Source organism: Perca flavescens, chromosome 21 (assembly GCF_004354835.1).
Source record: "Perca flavescens isolate YP-PL-M2 chromosome 21, PFLA_1.0, whole genome shotgun sequence".
Taxonomy (NCBI): Eukaryota; Metazoa; Chordata; class Actinopteri; order Perciformes; family Percidae; genus Perca; species Perca flavescens.
In genome coordinates, this window is record NC_041351.1 from 20,374,771 (window position 1) to 20,387,359 (window position 12,589).

General features: G+C 42.2%; 2 protein-coding genes across 3 annotated transcripts; one reads left to right on the forward strand and one right to left on the reverse strand.

Annotated features, from left to right (window-relative positions):
- Positions 1–41: 41 nt before the first annotated feature.
- On the reverse strand, positions 42–7,900 carry xrcc6 (X-ray repair complementing defective repair in Chinese hamster cells 6). Of its 2 annotated transcripts, none has more exons than XM_028567767.1 (13): positions 7,710–7,900; positions 7,024–7,113; positions 6,563–6,675; positions 6,166–6,307; positions 5,244–5,495; positions 4,635–4,821; positions 3,307–3,493; positions 3,005–3,173; positions 2,611–2,772; positions 2,267–2,396; positions 1,445–1,545; positions 1,212–1,328; positions 42–289 (listed from the first exon to the last, which is right to left on the reverse strand). In XM_028567767.1, exons 2-13 carry the CDS (start codon positions 7,094–7,096, stop codon positions 90–92), a joined length of 1,833 nt encoding a protein of 610 aa, XP_028423568.1. In that variant the 5' UTR covers positions 7,097–7,113; positions 7,710–7,900; the 3' UTR covers positions 42–89. The 2 variants fall into 2 exon arrangements, with proteins under 2 accessions (XP_028423568.1, XP_028423567.1); XM_028567766.1 differs by having other exon boundaries at positions 7,761–7,899.
- A 113-nt stretch (positions 7,901–8,013) lies between these two features.
- desi1b (desumoylating isopeptidase 1b) lies at positions 8,014–11,281 on the forward strand. The gene is made up of 6 exons (XM_028568274.1): positions 8,014–8,441; positions 8,634–8,655; positions 8,772–8,841; positions 9,000–9,109; positions 9,638–9,760; positions 10,612–11,281. Exons 1-6 carry the CDS (start codon positions 8,354–8,356, stop codon positions 10,691–10,693), a joined length of 495 nt encoding a protein of 164 aa, XP_028424075.1. The 5' UTR covers positions 8,014–8,353; the 3' UTR covers positions 10,694–11,281.
- The last annotated feature ends 1,308 nt before the right edge of the window (positions 11,282–12,589 follow it).

Sequence of the window (12,589 nt, forward strand, 5' to 3'; positions counted from 1 at the left end):
GCTGCGTGCACAGTGTCTGAAGACATTTCTGATCTTTTCTGAACAGGTTTGCCTGCTCATAAAAGGCACTGAGTTGTATACTGAGGTCCTCACGAGCCCAGCCGCTCAGTCAGGGCATCTATCAGCTCCTGCTTCTTGGTCCCAGTGGTCCGAACCCCAAACTGCTTACAGGCCTCCTTTAACACGGGCACGGTCAGCTTTCCCAGGGTGCCGTTCTGCATGTGGGCCCGCAGCTCGTCCTCTGGCATCTCCACTTTGGGCTTCTTCTCAGCTCCGCCACCGGTACCAGCTGCAGGTTCATTTGTGGAGAAAGCATCGAGTCAAAAGAAAAATTTGATTTTTACTATAGCACAAAAAAAAGAAGATCTAAATCATCAATACACTTGATCAACCTCCTGCAGATGATGTGTATTGGGGCAGAAGAATTCAAACTTGCAGTACCATCCAGCGAAAACAACAAAGATACAGTAAAAAAGCAATTTTCAGTCCCTCCAGGATTTCGCTGCCTTTTTTTTGTGACTGTTGCGGCCCAAAATGCCTGAATTTGCAGCAGCTTTTGTAAAAAATTGCAATAAAAGTTGCGATGTCTTTTGTATTTTTGTCGCAATGAAGTTGCGAGAGACAGTGGAAATTGCAAACTTGTTTCGGGCAGAATAAAACTACTCTGGGCTGAGTTTTCCTAGTATTACCAAAAAGGCTCAGGATGCTGCAAATGTTGGTATAATATGAAAAAGGCTCGTTGATTTAAGACAAAAAATCAATCAAATTTGAACATTCCTGTCAATGGCTTGTTGATCTTTACATTGTTAGTTCATTTCATATCCTGGCTTGGGCTGGGACACGCATTCATATGGTTTGATAAAGTACTTATTGGACTTTAAGTTATAGTTGCACTTATAATAATTACAAGCGTAGCTGTCCTCAATTTAGGTCATTGTGTACGTCTCATCTCCGGTTTTTCTTGCATCCACCGTTTGTGTGTGTCTATCAGTTGGGGGGGGAATGAGCAGCAGCCCCGCCCGCTGCAGAGAGCTGACAGGATGTGGGATGTGGGACTGCTGGGATTGGTTGAAGTTGCGGAAAACTCTGGTTATTGGTCATAAAAAGCGAGTCGCACTGAATTCATGGCGATTGGTTGAATTCGCGTGAATTGTTGAATTCCTGGAGGGACTGACTTTTGCTTTGTTTCTGTTTAAGACCCCAGCTCTGACCTGTTTTGCGTTTGGCAGCTGGCTTGCTATCGGGGTTGTAGTTAAAAGGGTAGACCAGATCTTTAAACTCCTCAACCAAAGGACCCAGGCGGCCGTCAATCTGGTCCACCTTTGGCACTGAGACAGAGACAAAGAGATACAGAACGTGACGAAGAGACGAAGGAACAAGAAGTGGTTGTACCAGCCACGAGAGGAAACCAGGATCTCTGAATGTCTGTTTGTCTGCATCTTACTGATGAGGTCCTCCATGTCCTCGGGAGCCATCATATCCAGAGCCAAGGCCTCCAGGTTCCTGTAATGCTGCTGGATGACTGGATTCTCAAAAGCATCACTCCTACGTTACATAACAAAGAATGAAAACATGTTACAGAAAGAAAACCAATTGAAGGACTTTTGTTACGAGCAGACATCGCACTCGCCAATTTGTCACCACAAAGTGTCCATACAAGCTAGTGGTCATATATTAATTATGTAAGTATGTAGGTATGTCCCCCAGAATAATATCACACACACACACACACACACACACACACACACACACACACACACACACACACACACACAGTTATGCTCTTTAGGACTACAGAAGCATCTCTAAACTAAAGGCCTTTTCATGGTTGTGCGTCGAATCGACGGCGTACCCCCGCAGACCCCTCTGCGTCTACGCCGGACCCTATGCCGTAGCCTGACGTGCACCTCTCGAAAAATGCAACTACATGTCGCTCGGCCGTGGCTTGGCAGCGTTGCATTTCACCCCCGACTCATTTCCTGGTTCTCCTTCTCCATAAACAACGTGAAATCAAGGAGAGGGTTCACTTTTCCTGCTGCAGATGTCCCACCGTGGTCAGAAAACACAGGGGAGGGACTAGGACTCTGGAGTTGGTTCTCGCTCCAAAGCTAATCGCCGTCACTCTTTCACTTCTCCCTCACTCTATCACCCACTCCCCCCTCAGGCCACTTACGTAGGCTTCGATGAAAGCTTGCGTGCGTGGAGCCTCTGCAGGACCATAAAACGGCCTTTAGGTCTCTGTAAAGCACCAAACATGAGCAGCTACCTGTATTTGAAGCGGAGCTTGGAGACGATCTCCTTCATCTTGTCCACCTGTATTTGGGAGGCCACTGGACACTGGGGAGGATCCAGAGTCCGGATGTCGTCAGCGAATGGCAGATAGATGACGTTGAAACCTGAGACAGGCGCGAGAGACGACACGTCGCTATCGAGCTTTAGCACACTACTATGATGACGGAGACAGCTACACGGTTGCCTATGATGCTTATGACTGCAAACTGATCTGTTTTTTTTTATTTTTAAAAGCTAGAAAAACCAAATAATACAGTGACGGAAACTGAAAACAAACCCTAAAGTGTGCCTCCTCTGCTGAACTCAGCAGTGTATTACCTGGTGGTGTGATCTGCGCTTTCCCCTCGTCCACCTCCTCTTGCTGAGGCACCAGGGCAACAAATCGAGGCGGGTAGTTCCGGCGAGCGATGCAGCGGCACAGTGCGAACACATTCCTCTCGCTACACTTAGTCAGCAAGGCAGAGAACAGACATGCGCTGCCTGAGGTGGAAAACACAGGATATATTAGAGCTCGGCTCAGAGAAGACTTTTGATGACACCGTCCAATGAAATGCGCATTGTTAAAAGCCTCATTGTAGAAAAGAACTTTTTTTTTTTTATTTATTCAAAACTAAAACATTACCATACATGTTCAAAAACGGACACTCAATACTACGGTTTTCATATTTCTTCCCATTGGTTTTGAAGGCAAATCAGACGCAGACGGCTCTACCTTTCACCTCGTCCTCCTCAGGGTAGAGGAAAACAGCAGGTCGGATGTGGTGGTGACGCTTGAGCTTCTCCATCGGTTTGAATCCGATCAGAACCAATCCAGGATCGTCAAACTTCTTGATGGCGTCCACCTCGTCCTTCTCCATCACTATCTGCTTCTTACTGTACACCTACAGCGCCGGAAACAAACCGAGAGAGAGAAAAAAAAAGAGCAACAAAAACCACTTACAGGTGGAAAGTTTGGATTTCAATATCTCACCAGCCACACGAGCCAAAATGCGCATAGATCTAGTCTGCTCTTACCTGGGCTTTCTTTATCTCGCTGGGCAGCAGCAGGCTGCCAGTCTGGGTGTGGAAGGTTCGGGTTTTGCTGCGGACTGGCTCGTTGGTTTCCCTGTAAAGTCTGACGGGGGCTTGTTTCCGAGCGCTCACAGCAGTTGCATAAATTCCCACAGCTACATTTATGCCCTCACCGAGACAAAGGTTCAACCTAAAGATGGCAGAGAGGGACGGGTGGTGTGAGGAATACGAGAGGTGTAAAGGCCTTTTTATGCTTCTGCGTAGAATCGACGGCGTAACCCCGCAGACTAGAGCTGGGCAATATATAGATATTGTATCGATATTGTGATATGAGACTAGAAATTGTCTTAGATTTTGGATATCGTATTATGGCATAAGTGGTGTCTTTTCCTGGTTTTAAAGGCTGCATTACAGTAAAGTGATGTCATTTTCTGAACTTACCAGACTGTTGTAACTGTTCTATTATTTGCCTTTACCCACTTAGTCATTATATCCACATTACTGATGATTAGTTATCAAAAATCTCATTGGGTAAATATTTTGTGAAAGCACCAATAGTCAACACTACAATATCGTTGTGGTATCGATATTTGGTCAAAAATATCGTGATATTTGATTTTCTCCATATCGCCCAGCCCTACCGCAGACCTCTCTGCATCTGACGTGCACCTCTCAAAAAATGTAACTACAGGTCGCGGCGACGCACGCCGCTCGGCCGTGGCTTGGTAGCGTTGCATTTCCCCCCCCCGACTCATTTCCTGGTTCTCCTTCTCCATAAACAACGTGAAATTAAGGAGAGGGCTAACTTTTCCTCCTACAGATTTCCCACCGTGGTCAGAAAACACAGGGGAGACACTTTGTTTCTCTCACCATGACTCTAGAGTCGCTACTCGCTCCGAAGCTAATCACTGTCACTCTCTCACTTCTCCCTCGTTTCTGAATTTTTTGGATCATCAATCTCATTTTCACTGAAACACAAATACAAATGTACTATTGTCATGTAGTGTGATTTTTGCGAGGATCTGTACCAAACAAATATGTTTTCCTTTAGTCTGTAGGATTGGATCTGTAGGCCCAGGACGTCTCTGCAGCCCCACAATACTTCATTCAGAATGGTTAGACACATATTTTGCGTTTAACAAATACTGCGCCTCCCCCCCTGCGATTTGGATATTGCACTAGTCCATATTGCGATTTCGATAAAATTGCGATTAATTGTGGAGTCCTACTCTCATATCAATATAATACAAAGAGCTATAAATAACAAAGGAAGTGACTAAACGGCACTAAACTTTGATGTGTGGAAATGGAAATGTGTCAGTCATCTCTACCTGGCCATGGCTCTCTTCTTCTGCTCCTTGGCCCGCACCCTCTTCTGGAGGTCCTCCAGTTTGGCACAAGGCTCCAGCTGCAGCCCCAACTCGCTCTCATCCTCAGGTGGACTTACAATGTCACGAAAGAAGGACGCGACATTGAAGCCGCCCGGTTTCATCAGATGCATTAAATCAATCGTGACACCTAAGAGAGAAGGGAACGGTCGCATGAATCCATGAAGACATACAGGCTTAACGTATTAAAAGCTGCAAAAATGCAATGAATGAATAGTGGCTGATTAGAAATGCCAAAGTGAAATGATAGTGTTCGGTATACAGCGTTTTCCCGAGATTTGTGGAAGACTTGTATGTATTTGGTGGGGTGGGTTAGGAGTTCCTCCCCCAAGAATGTTTTTTTTTTTTTTTTTACATTTTTCATTAAAAAAATACTCAATTTCATATAATTTTGAACAATTATTATTACCACATCTGTGTACAAAAAGTTGGAAAAGCCAGAGCAGATGATAAATAAACAACAGCAAATTTTCTAAGGGCAACTTTTAGCTTTAATCCACGACAGTATTCCAGACTTTCATGAAAGAAGAGCAGCCTTTGCGTCAGACATACCGGTCTCTTTGAGGTCATTGGCCTTGGTGCGAGCCTGTCGGTCCTTCACGCTGTCACCCCCGTGTGGCTCGTCCCTGCAGGTGAAGATCATGAGCCGCTTTTGCGAGAGGCGCAGCTTGATGTCACTGTAGAGGTTGGCGCAGCACCACAGGGCGTCGCCTAGTGACGTCTCGCCGCTGCCCATGGTCTTTGCTGCCAGCTGGGCACCTTTTGCCCCCCGCAGAGCGTCCGCGTCCTGCACTCGCTTTGCACCTGCGGAAAACAATGGAGCAGACAGACAAATGTAAGAAGACAGATGAGGAAAAACAGAATGAATAGGGGTGTAAGAAAGACATGTTCAACAATGTATAAGGTCACCAATACCGTTTTCCCACAAATTTATCCAAATACCTGATTAGGAGGACTTTCTTACAGCGCTTAAAGTGCTCATATTATGCTCATTTTCAGGTTCATAATTTCATTTAGAGGTTATATCAGAATAGGTTTACATGGTTTAATTTTCAAAAAAACACCATATTTCGGTTGTACTGCACATTGCTGCAGCTCCTCTTTTCACCCTGTGTGTTGAGCTCTCTGTTTTAGCTACAGAGTGAGACATCTTCACTTCCATCTTTGTTGGGACTCGCACATGCGCAGTAGCTAGGTAAGGACTACTAGCCAGTCAGAAGCAGAGTATGAGGGCGTGCCATGATAGCAGCTAGGTGAGCATTATAACGTTTGTTACAAAGTGACGCACGTTTGTCTCTGAAGTAAAGGCTGGACTACAATAGAGCTGTTTGTGAACAGTGTTTTCTGTTGGAGATGGTAAGTCCCTTTGGGGTGGACTTTGGGCTTTTCACTTTATAAACCTATAACATGCACAAAAAAGATACTATAGATGAAGTGCGACCCGTGTGTTAGTATGAAAAGTGCAGCGTCTCACCGGGTTCATCGAGGTCGTGGTATACGTAGACATGCTTGAAAGAGTTCCTGGGATTTTTGCTCTGCTCTGTGCCGTAGAAAACCAACGCCACCAGGTCCCTGTGACTGCTAATGATCTTACTGGTGTACACACTGCGCACAACCTACAGGGACAGAACACAGACACTTGTTATCAGAACAAAAACAACTCATTCTGAAGTAGGTTAGCTTATTGGAGGTTTTCAGTTTTTCTAAATAATTGTATATTAAAAAATAAATTGGATGATTTACTTCTAAAAAATACCTTTCCTCTACTATGCTGTCTCAGCCTATACATAATATTTGGGATAATTACAGCACATTTCTTGCAATTCCAACAAAGACGAAGCAAAAGAGACTAAGATAACTGGCCACCTTACCTGCATGGTCATGTCAAAGTTGGAGGGCTCTCCGTCTTCTCCTTTGATGAACATTTCCTTTGAGGCATCCACCAAGAAGACCAAACTGTCCCTCCCTGTAATCTTGTAATCTCCTACCAAGGACAGAGAGCCGGAGTTGTTGTTATGTAACTTCAAGGTTTCAGACAATGTCTTACTTTTTGATATCAAATGCTGTTTAATGACAACTTTAAACTCTTGTTGAATTACACGTTAATAACTATAGTTTATAACACTATAACTGCATGGCATGCAAGCGTGATTGAATCAAAAGTTGTCTCATACGGTTCCATTGGTGAAATGCAGAAAAAAGTGAAATATAGAAATGTGGAAGAATAATCTAGCAGAGAGGCATGATGACCAAATCTGAGTGACAGATGGTAGCTGACGGTCTTGTGTTATGTGCACTTCAGATGAAGTAAATGGAGAGGCTTTTATCCCACCTCCAGATTGCTCTCCTTCCTCTTGGTCTTCCTCGTCATCCTCATTCTTGTAATAGGCATTCCACTCCGCCATTTGTGCTGCTTCTGGTCCTGCCAAGTGATTCAGCAGGGTCAATAACACACAACAGGAAACATGAAGTAGCTTGAATACTGTTGCAACATTTGATGTTTAAACTGTGTACAGTTAGCACCATAGCATTTGGTCTGGATTGTCATTTGTAGCAGAAGGCATCTTGCTGTGCATTTGAATTCTGCTCACTCTCTATCTCTTGGTAAATGGCACAAGGAGCAGGCATAGTTATACATTATCGATACTTAGGTATTTAGTTAATAAAGATAAGTAATGTTAAAACATAATTAAGCATATTGTCCAGTTTAAAAGTGTATTTACTGACTTGCTGTGCTCCTCTAAAAGGTTCACAAAATAGGTTATGTATTTAAGGTGGTGCTAATTCAAAAAGAAAACAATAATTGTGCAAAGAACCATTAATTGTTGAATTAATTTAATATGTAATTAACGTTAACTGAGGTTTCAACTTCACTCAGGCAACGTTTAAGTTAGCAAACGTTAGCTTAGCTTGTAATTAGCCACTTCATCCATTCATATCTTCGGGTCGCTTAGAGAACAAACGTATCTTTCTTATTATGCACACAAGCTATATGGCCTAAACACTCCATAAACTCACACAATAACCTGGTGAGATATAAAATGATTGTAGATGCATAAAGTCACTTGCCGTGCTCTGCTTTTTTCTGCTCACAAGCGCTTACAAGTCCAGACTAATTTCAATGGCTGGCGCGTTCAGGTAAGACATGAACGAGCACGCTGAAAATCGTACGGGGAACGGCCGGAACGGCTCGTCGTCTATTTGAGGCTTGTCTGCCAATCCTAGTAAAGTCTTGAGTAAAGTAGGCGGGAATTGTTTGCAGAGAGGCTTGACTCGACTCCGGAAGACAGGTCCCCGACGTCCCCGCCCCCATGCGCGCCCCCCTTGCGAAGCACATTTTTGACAGTCATGTTTTTGTTTACAGTTAGACCGTGACACGGCAGCTGTCACCCGGCTTTGGGTTATTACTTTTTATATCTATTAAGAGATTTACGCTAAGTATATTTATTACCTTTTATGTGAAATAGTCTGTAGCCTGTGTTTATATAGGCAACGTTACATTAACAGTTCCACGATAAACTTTATATTAAAGTTTTGTTTGCTAGCTAACGTAAGCTAGCCAGTCGGCCAACTCTCGGTGGATGTGAGTCAGCAGCCAGCTAACCCTGTACTAAGTTAGCTAGCTACCAGTTGTCATTTGGAAGTTATCCCTTTGTGCTATCATGGATCAAACTGACTCTTACCCGGTGAAACTGTACATTTACGACATGTCCAGAGGCATGGCCCGCCAGCTGAGCCCTCTCTTGCTAGGTGAGTTTTTGACGAGCCAATGTTACCTGTTGCTTGGCTTCATCAAAGCCGGAGACAGGGCGACCGGGCCCGCGAGAGTAACCAGGAGAGAGCGGGGATGTTACTCAGGCCTGAGACATGACTTTATTTTCTGCCAACTAATTAGACTGGAATAAGTATTCTGATTTAATTCTGTTTTTTTTATTAACACAGGAAGACAGCTTGATGGGATATGGTGAGTGCAGCTTCTTATATACTTATTTCAGTCTTCTCACTAAATATACTGTAAACTGTGGTTAACTAATTCCATTGGTTGGTTTTATTGGAATAAGGTGTTTTGGTATTTTATAGGCACACTGCTGTTGTGGTCCATGGAAAGGAATTCTTCTTTGTGGGAGAAGGCATCAACAATTGTCCACCTGTAAGAATCAGCTTAGTTCTTTTATCAAATACAAACAATAAATAAAACCTTTGCCACTTTTACTGATGTACAGGGAAATTAAGTCATGGATCAGGACGTGTTTGTCAAAGTGTTTGGAACCAAGGCATACTAAGGGGTGTATGTGTGTTGCTTCCTAGGGTGGCACCCCCTTGGGTGAGCCTGACTCCATAGTGGACCTGGGCTCCACTGAGGTGTCTCTGGAAATATTTATGGTGTACCTGTTTTCACTGGCAGAATCCACATACAGGTAAAGGCTCATCACACAGATTTACATCCCACTGGGATCCATCCTGGAGTTCAGGGTGGGTAGGGGCCACTATTTAAAATGTATTAATTTATTTCTTACTACTCCATGGATGTAGGCTACAACTTCTTTCTTTTAGAAAGTCTTTAAATAAATTAATGAGACATCCTCATAATTCTCAATACAGGTGAAAAACACAAATGGGTTGTGAGACAAATTCATTGCTCCTGCACCATCCTCTCAAAAAAAATCTAATCATTTTATCACCTGGAAGTTGGGCATTAGTTCTTTTATATTGAAATAATATATTTGTATAGTTTTTTTTTACATTATTTAGAATCCTCTGTACACGCATTTAAAGTCTCACACTTCTCAGTTCTTTCTGTTATCTCTCGCAAAAATGCCTCTATCTTGTCTTTTCCTGCTACGCACCCGGCCTTCTCCACCCTGTACGGCCTCTCAGTCTTCTCTCTAAATATATGTGTCTGTCTCCTCTCTCTTCTCTTTCTTCTTCCTCATCTGGGTGCACAGAGTTGACACGTACAACTTGTTTGAGCACAACTGCAACACTTTCAGCAACGAGGTGGCTCAGTTCCTCACGGGCAAAACGATCCCGTCGTACATTACAGACCTTCCATCTGAAGTACTATCCACGTAAGTCAACTAGCGCCATAAAGCTGTTTTAACATCACCAATGCTCTTATAATTTTTCTCTCTGTATTTGTAGTTAAACTGCATCTTTGCATATGCAACTTTTGAACAATTTTGATGTCCATCTTTGCAAGTTCTGTACGGTAATTAGCTTCACATTTAGCTCCTGTCACTTAGTTTAGGTGGACTTGAATTCTGTTCAGGTAGTGGATAAAGTTGTTTAAATGCTCTCAGGTGTTCTACACTGGCAGCCAAACCACATTGCAACACCAGAAATGGCTGTTGAGCACACTTTGTGTTCATTTTGAGAACACTTTTTCAAGATTAGGGGTACAGCCAAGGAAATGCTACATACACCAACTAAAATAAAAGTAGGAGAGGCAAGTTGGAAAAACACAATAGGTATAGGGAAATAGAAGGTTGCATCACTTCACCTCTCAAAATAGCCTGAGATGTAGTGAACATCCCAGATTGATGGTGTCTTGCGTGAGAAGATGTGATGGTGGATTTTTCCACTCATACACCTCATGTACCTCCTTGAGGAGGCGGCACTGAGACATATGGCATTGCCGCGCATCGCAACATTTATGAAATATTAATATTACGGAACAATGGCGTGCAATAGTACTGAAGTAACATTTAAATTGTAGTTATTGTGACACTGAAACTGTTGTCTGTTATTTGCTATTTCTAGATCTCTCTCCCTGTGTGTGTTGTTCTGAGTTGAAAGGCGGTGTTATTGTTGTGCTCAATTGGATATTTTCCCCCCGTCCCCACATTGTTTAAACTATCTTTAGGCCGTTTGTTTTGGCAATCTCGGTGTAACAGTACTGTCTGCTGTGTTTCCTCTTTAGGCCTTTTGGCCAGGCTCTCCGTCCCTTACTGGATTCCATCGTCATAAATCCTGGAGGAAACAACATAACTGGACAGCGATAGAAAGGGCTGGGCATGTTCATTTAAGAAAAATACTTTCACTTAAGGGTTTAGGTAAGCGTGGGACACCAACAACTGCCACCTGCCAGACCCTGATCACACCTGTGCTATAAGTCCTGTCTGTTCAGATTCTGCATATTCTACACATCTGAGGTTTTAAGGTATGCCAGCCACTGAGGCCAGGGGACTAAAAAAGTAGATTTCTTCTCTGGGTGATAAATAGTATGCAGCCAAGTTTGTGTTCATAAAGTAAGAGTACTTCCCCGTGTTTAACCAAATAATTATATATCCTCAAGATCTTACATTTATTTTTAATAGGCTGAATTCATTCTTTCCTGCAGTGGTGCTCTTAAGAGGCTTTTTAAATATATGAATAACATTCATGTTTTACCACGGTGCTTCTTATGATAGGCTACTATAAAGTGCGTTACAATTAGATGACCAGTACAGAACTTTATAATATATATTTTTGCCAAGTTATGCCTCGTTCTGTACTTTAATGTGTTAATTAAATAGGGCTATGTATCGTTCAAAAATATTCGATACTGATACCAATACCGTGACTTCGATACCGATTCCTAAAAGATAATTTTTCGCTACCAATTTTATAAATCAAAAAGAAATGACAACATTACACATTACGGCACAAATCTTTTTATTTATTTTTCAGCTCCTACTACGAGATCCCCGTCTCTGTGCGTAACGTAGAGTTTTTCCTGCCTACCTCTATGACGTGTAACGTTAGACAGCCAATCACAAACATTATTAGATCTTGGTAGAAGCTGCATGCTTATTGGCTCACTGTAGCTGATGAGATTTCCTCCTTAGATATTAAAATTGGGTATTGAATGACAAGGCATTTTTCGATATTATAGAGACAATTCGGTCGGTGCCTAAAAAGTATTGAATTCTGTACCCGGCCCTATAACTAAATCTTAATGTCTTTAACTCCATCTGGATCTGTATCAAAATACACATAGTATGACCTGTTCTCCCATCAATCATTCTTCTTTTAACGTGTTATTTTCTGTTTTAATTTTGTTCTTGTGGTCATTAATATGTCAGGACTGCACTCCAGGGGCGAGGCCAGAGTAAGTCAAAGTTAAAAGGAAGTAAACAGCTCTTAGTAAGACCGTTCTGCTGGCCTGTCTTTGTATTCAGCTGTAGAAGATACGGTTTGACCAAATCTAATTGTTGTCTTTAGTGTACACGTGTGTAACCTCGGAGATGCTTCTCTTTATCCAGCATCATCTCCTGACCACATTGTGTGTTTTTTTTTTTTTAAATACAGGACCAATCACTTGTTTATCTTTCAGTTGCTTTACCTGACAAGACTTTGAATTTGTTCAATTTGTAAAGACAGCCTCTTACATATCCAGCAATTGTACCTGGAAGCATTGAATATTGAAGTTTTGTATAGTTTGTATTTGAACAACTATATATAGTAAATGATATGTACAGCAGGTGTTAATGCAAACAGCCACTTACCTGCATTACTGCGGGGCCATTAATCTCTCCTCGAAGAAAAACAAATATTTTTTCCATCAGTGTCTTTATTGTCATTTCAGGACAGTTTCTACGGAATTATTCATTGTTACTTTGAATGTGTATATTGTTTAATCTATGGCTATTCCACCTACTTGATAATGCTTAAAGAGTGTCTGCAGTTTGTTAAAAAGTATAAAATTGTCTAGGGCTGTGTATTGGCAAGAATCTGGCAATACGATACGTATCACAATAAATGGGTCACGATTCAATATATTGCAATATATTTCAATACTGTGTGTAAGGCGATATATTGGGATTTTTTAAAGTATAATTTTAGAAAAACTAAAAAGACATGATTTTCATAAAAGTCAAAAAAAGTTTACTTTAGGTAAACAATTCAGTACACAGAAA

Excerpts from the sequence above, each read along its gene's own strand:
- xrcc6 (XM_028567767.1), bottom strand. The coding sequence starts at position 7,096 with ATGGCGGAGTGGAATGCCTATTACAAGAATGAGGATGACGAGGAAGAC. Across the intron at positions 2,397-2,610 it reads AGCGCAGATCACACCACCAG|GTTTCAACGTCATCTATCTG; the intron begins GTAATACACTGC and ends CGCCTGTCTCAG. Across the intron at positions 1,546-2,266 it reads AAGCTCCGCTTCAAATACAG|GAGTGATGCTTTTGAGAATC; the intron begins GTAGCTGCTCAT and ends TATGTAACGTAG.
- desi1b (XM_028568274.1), top strand. The coding sequence starts at position 8,354 with ATGGATCAAACTGACTCTTACCCGGTGAAACTGTACATTTACGACATG. Across the intron at positions 8,842-8,999 it reads GCATCAACAATTGTCCACCT|GGTGGCACCCCCTTGGGTGA; the intron begins GTAAGAATCAGC and ends GTTGCTTCCTAG. Across the intron at positions 9,110-9,637 it reads CTGGCAGAATCCACATACAG|AGTTGACACGTACAACTTGT; the intron begins GTAAAGGCTCAT and ends CTGGGTGCACAG.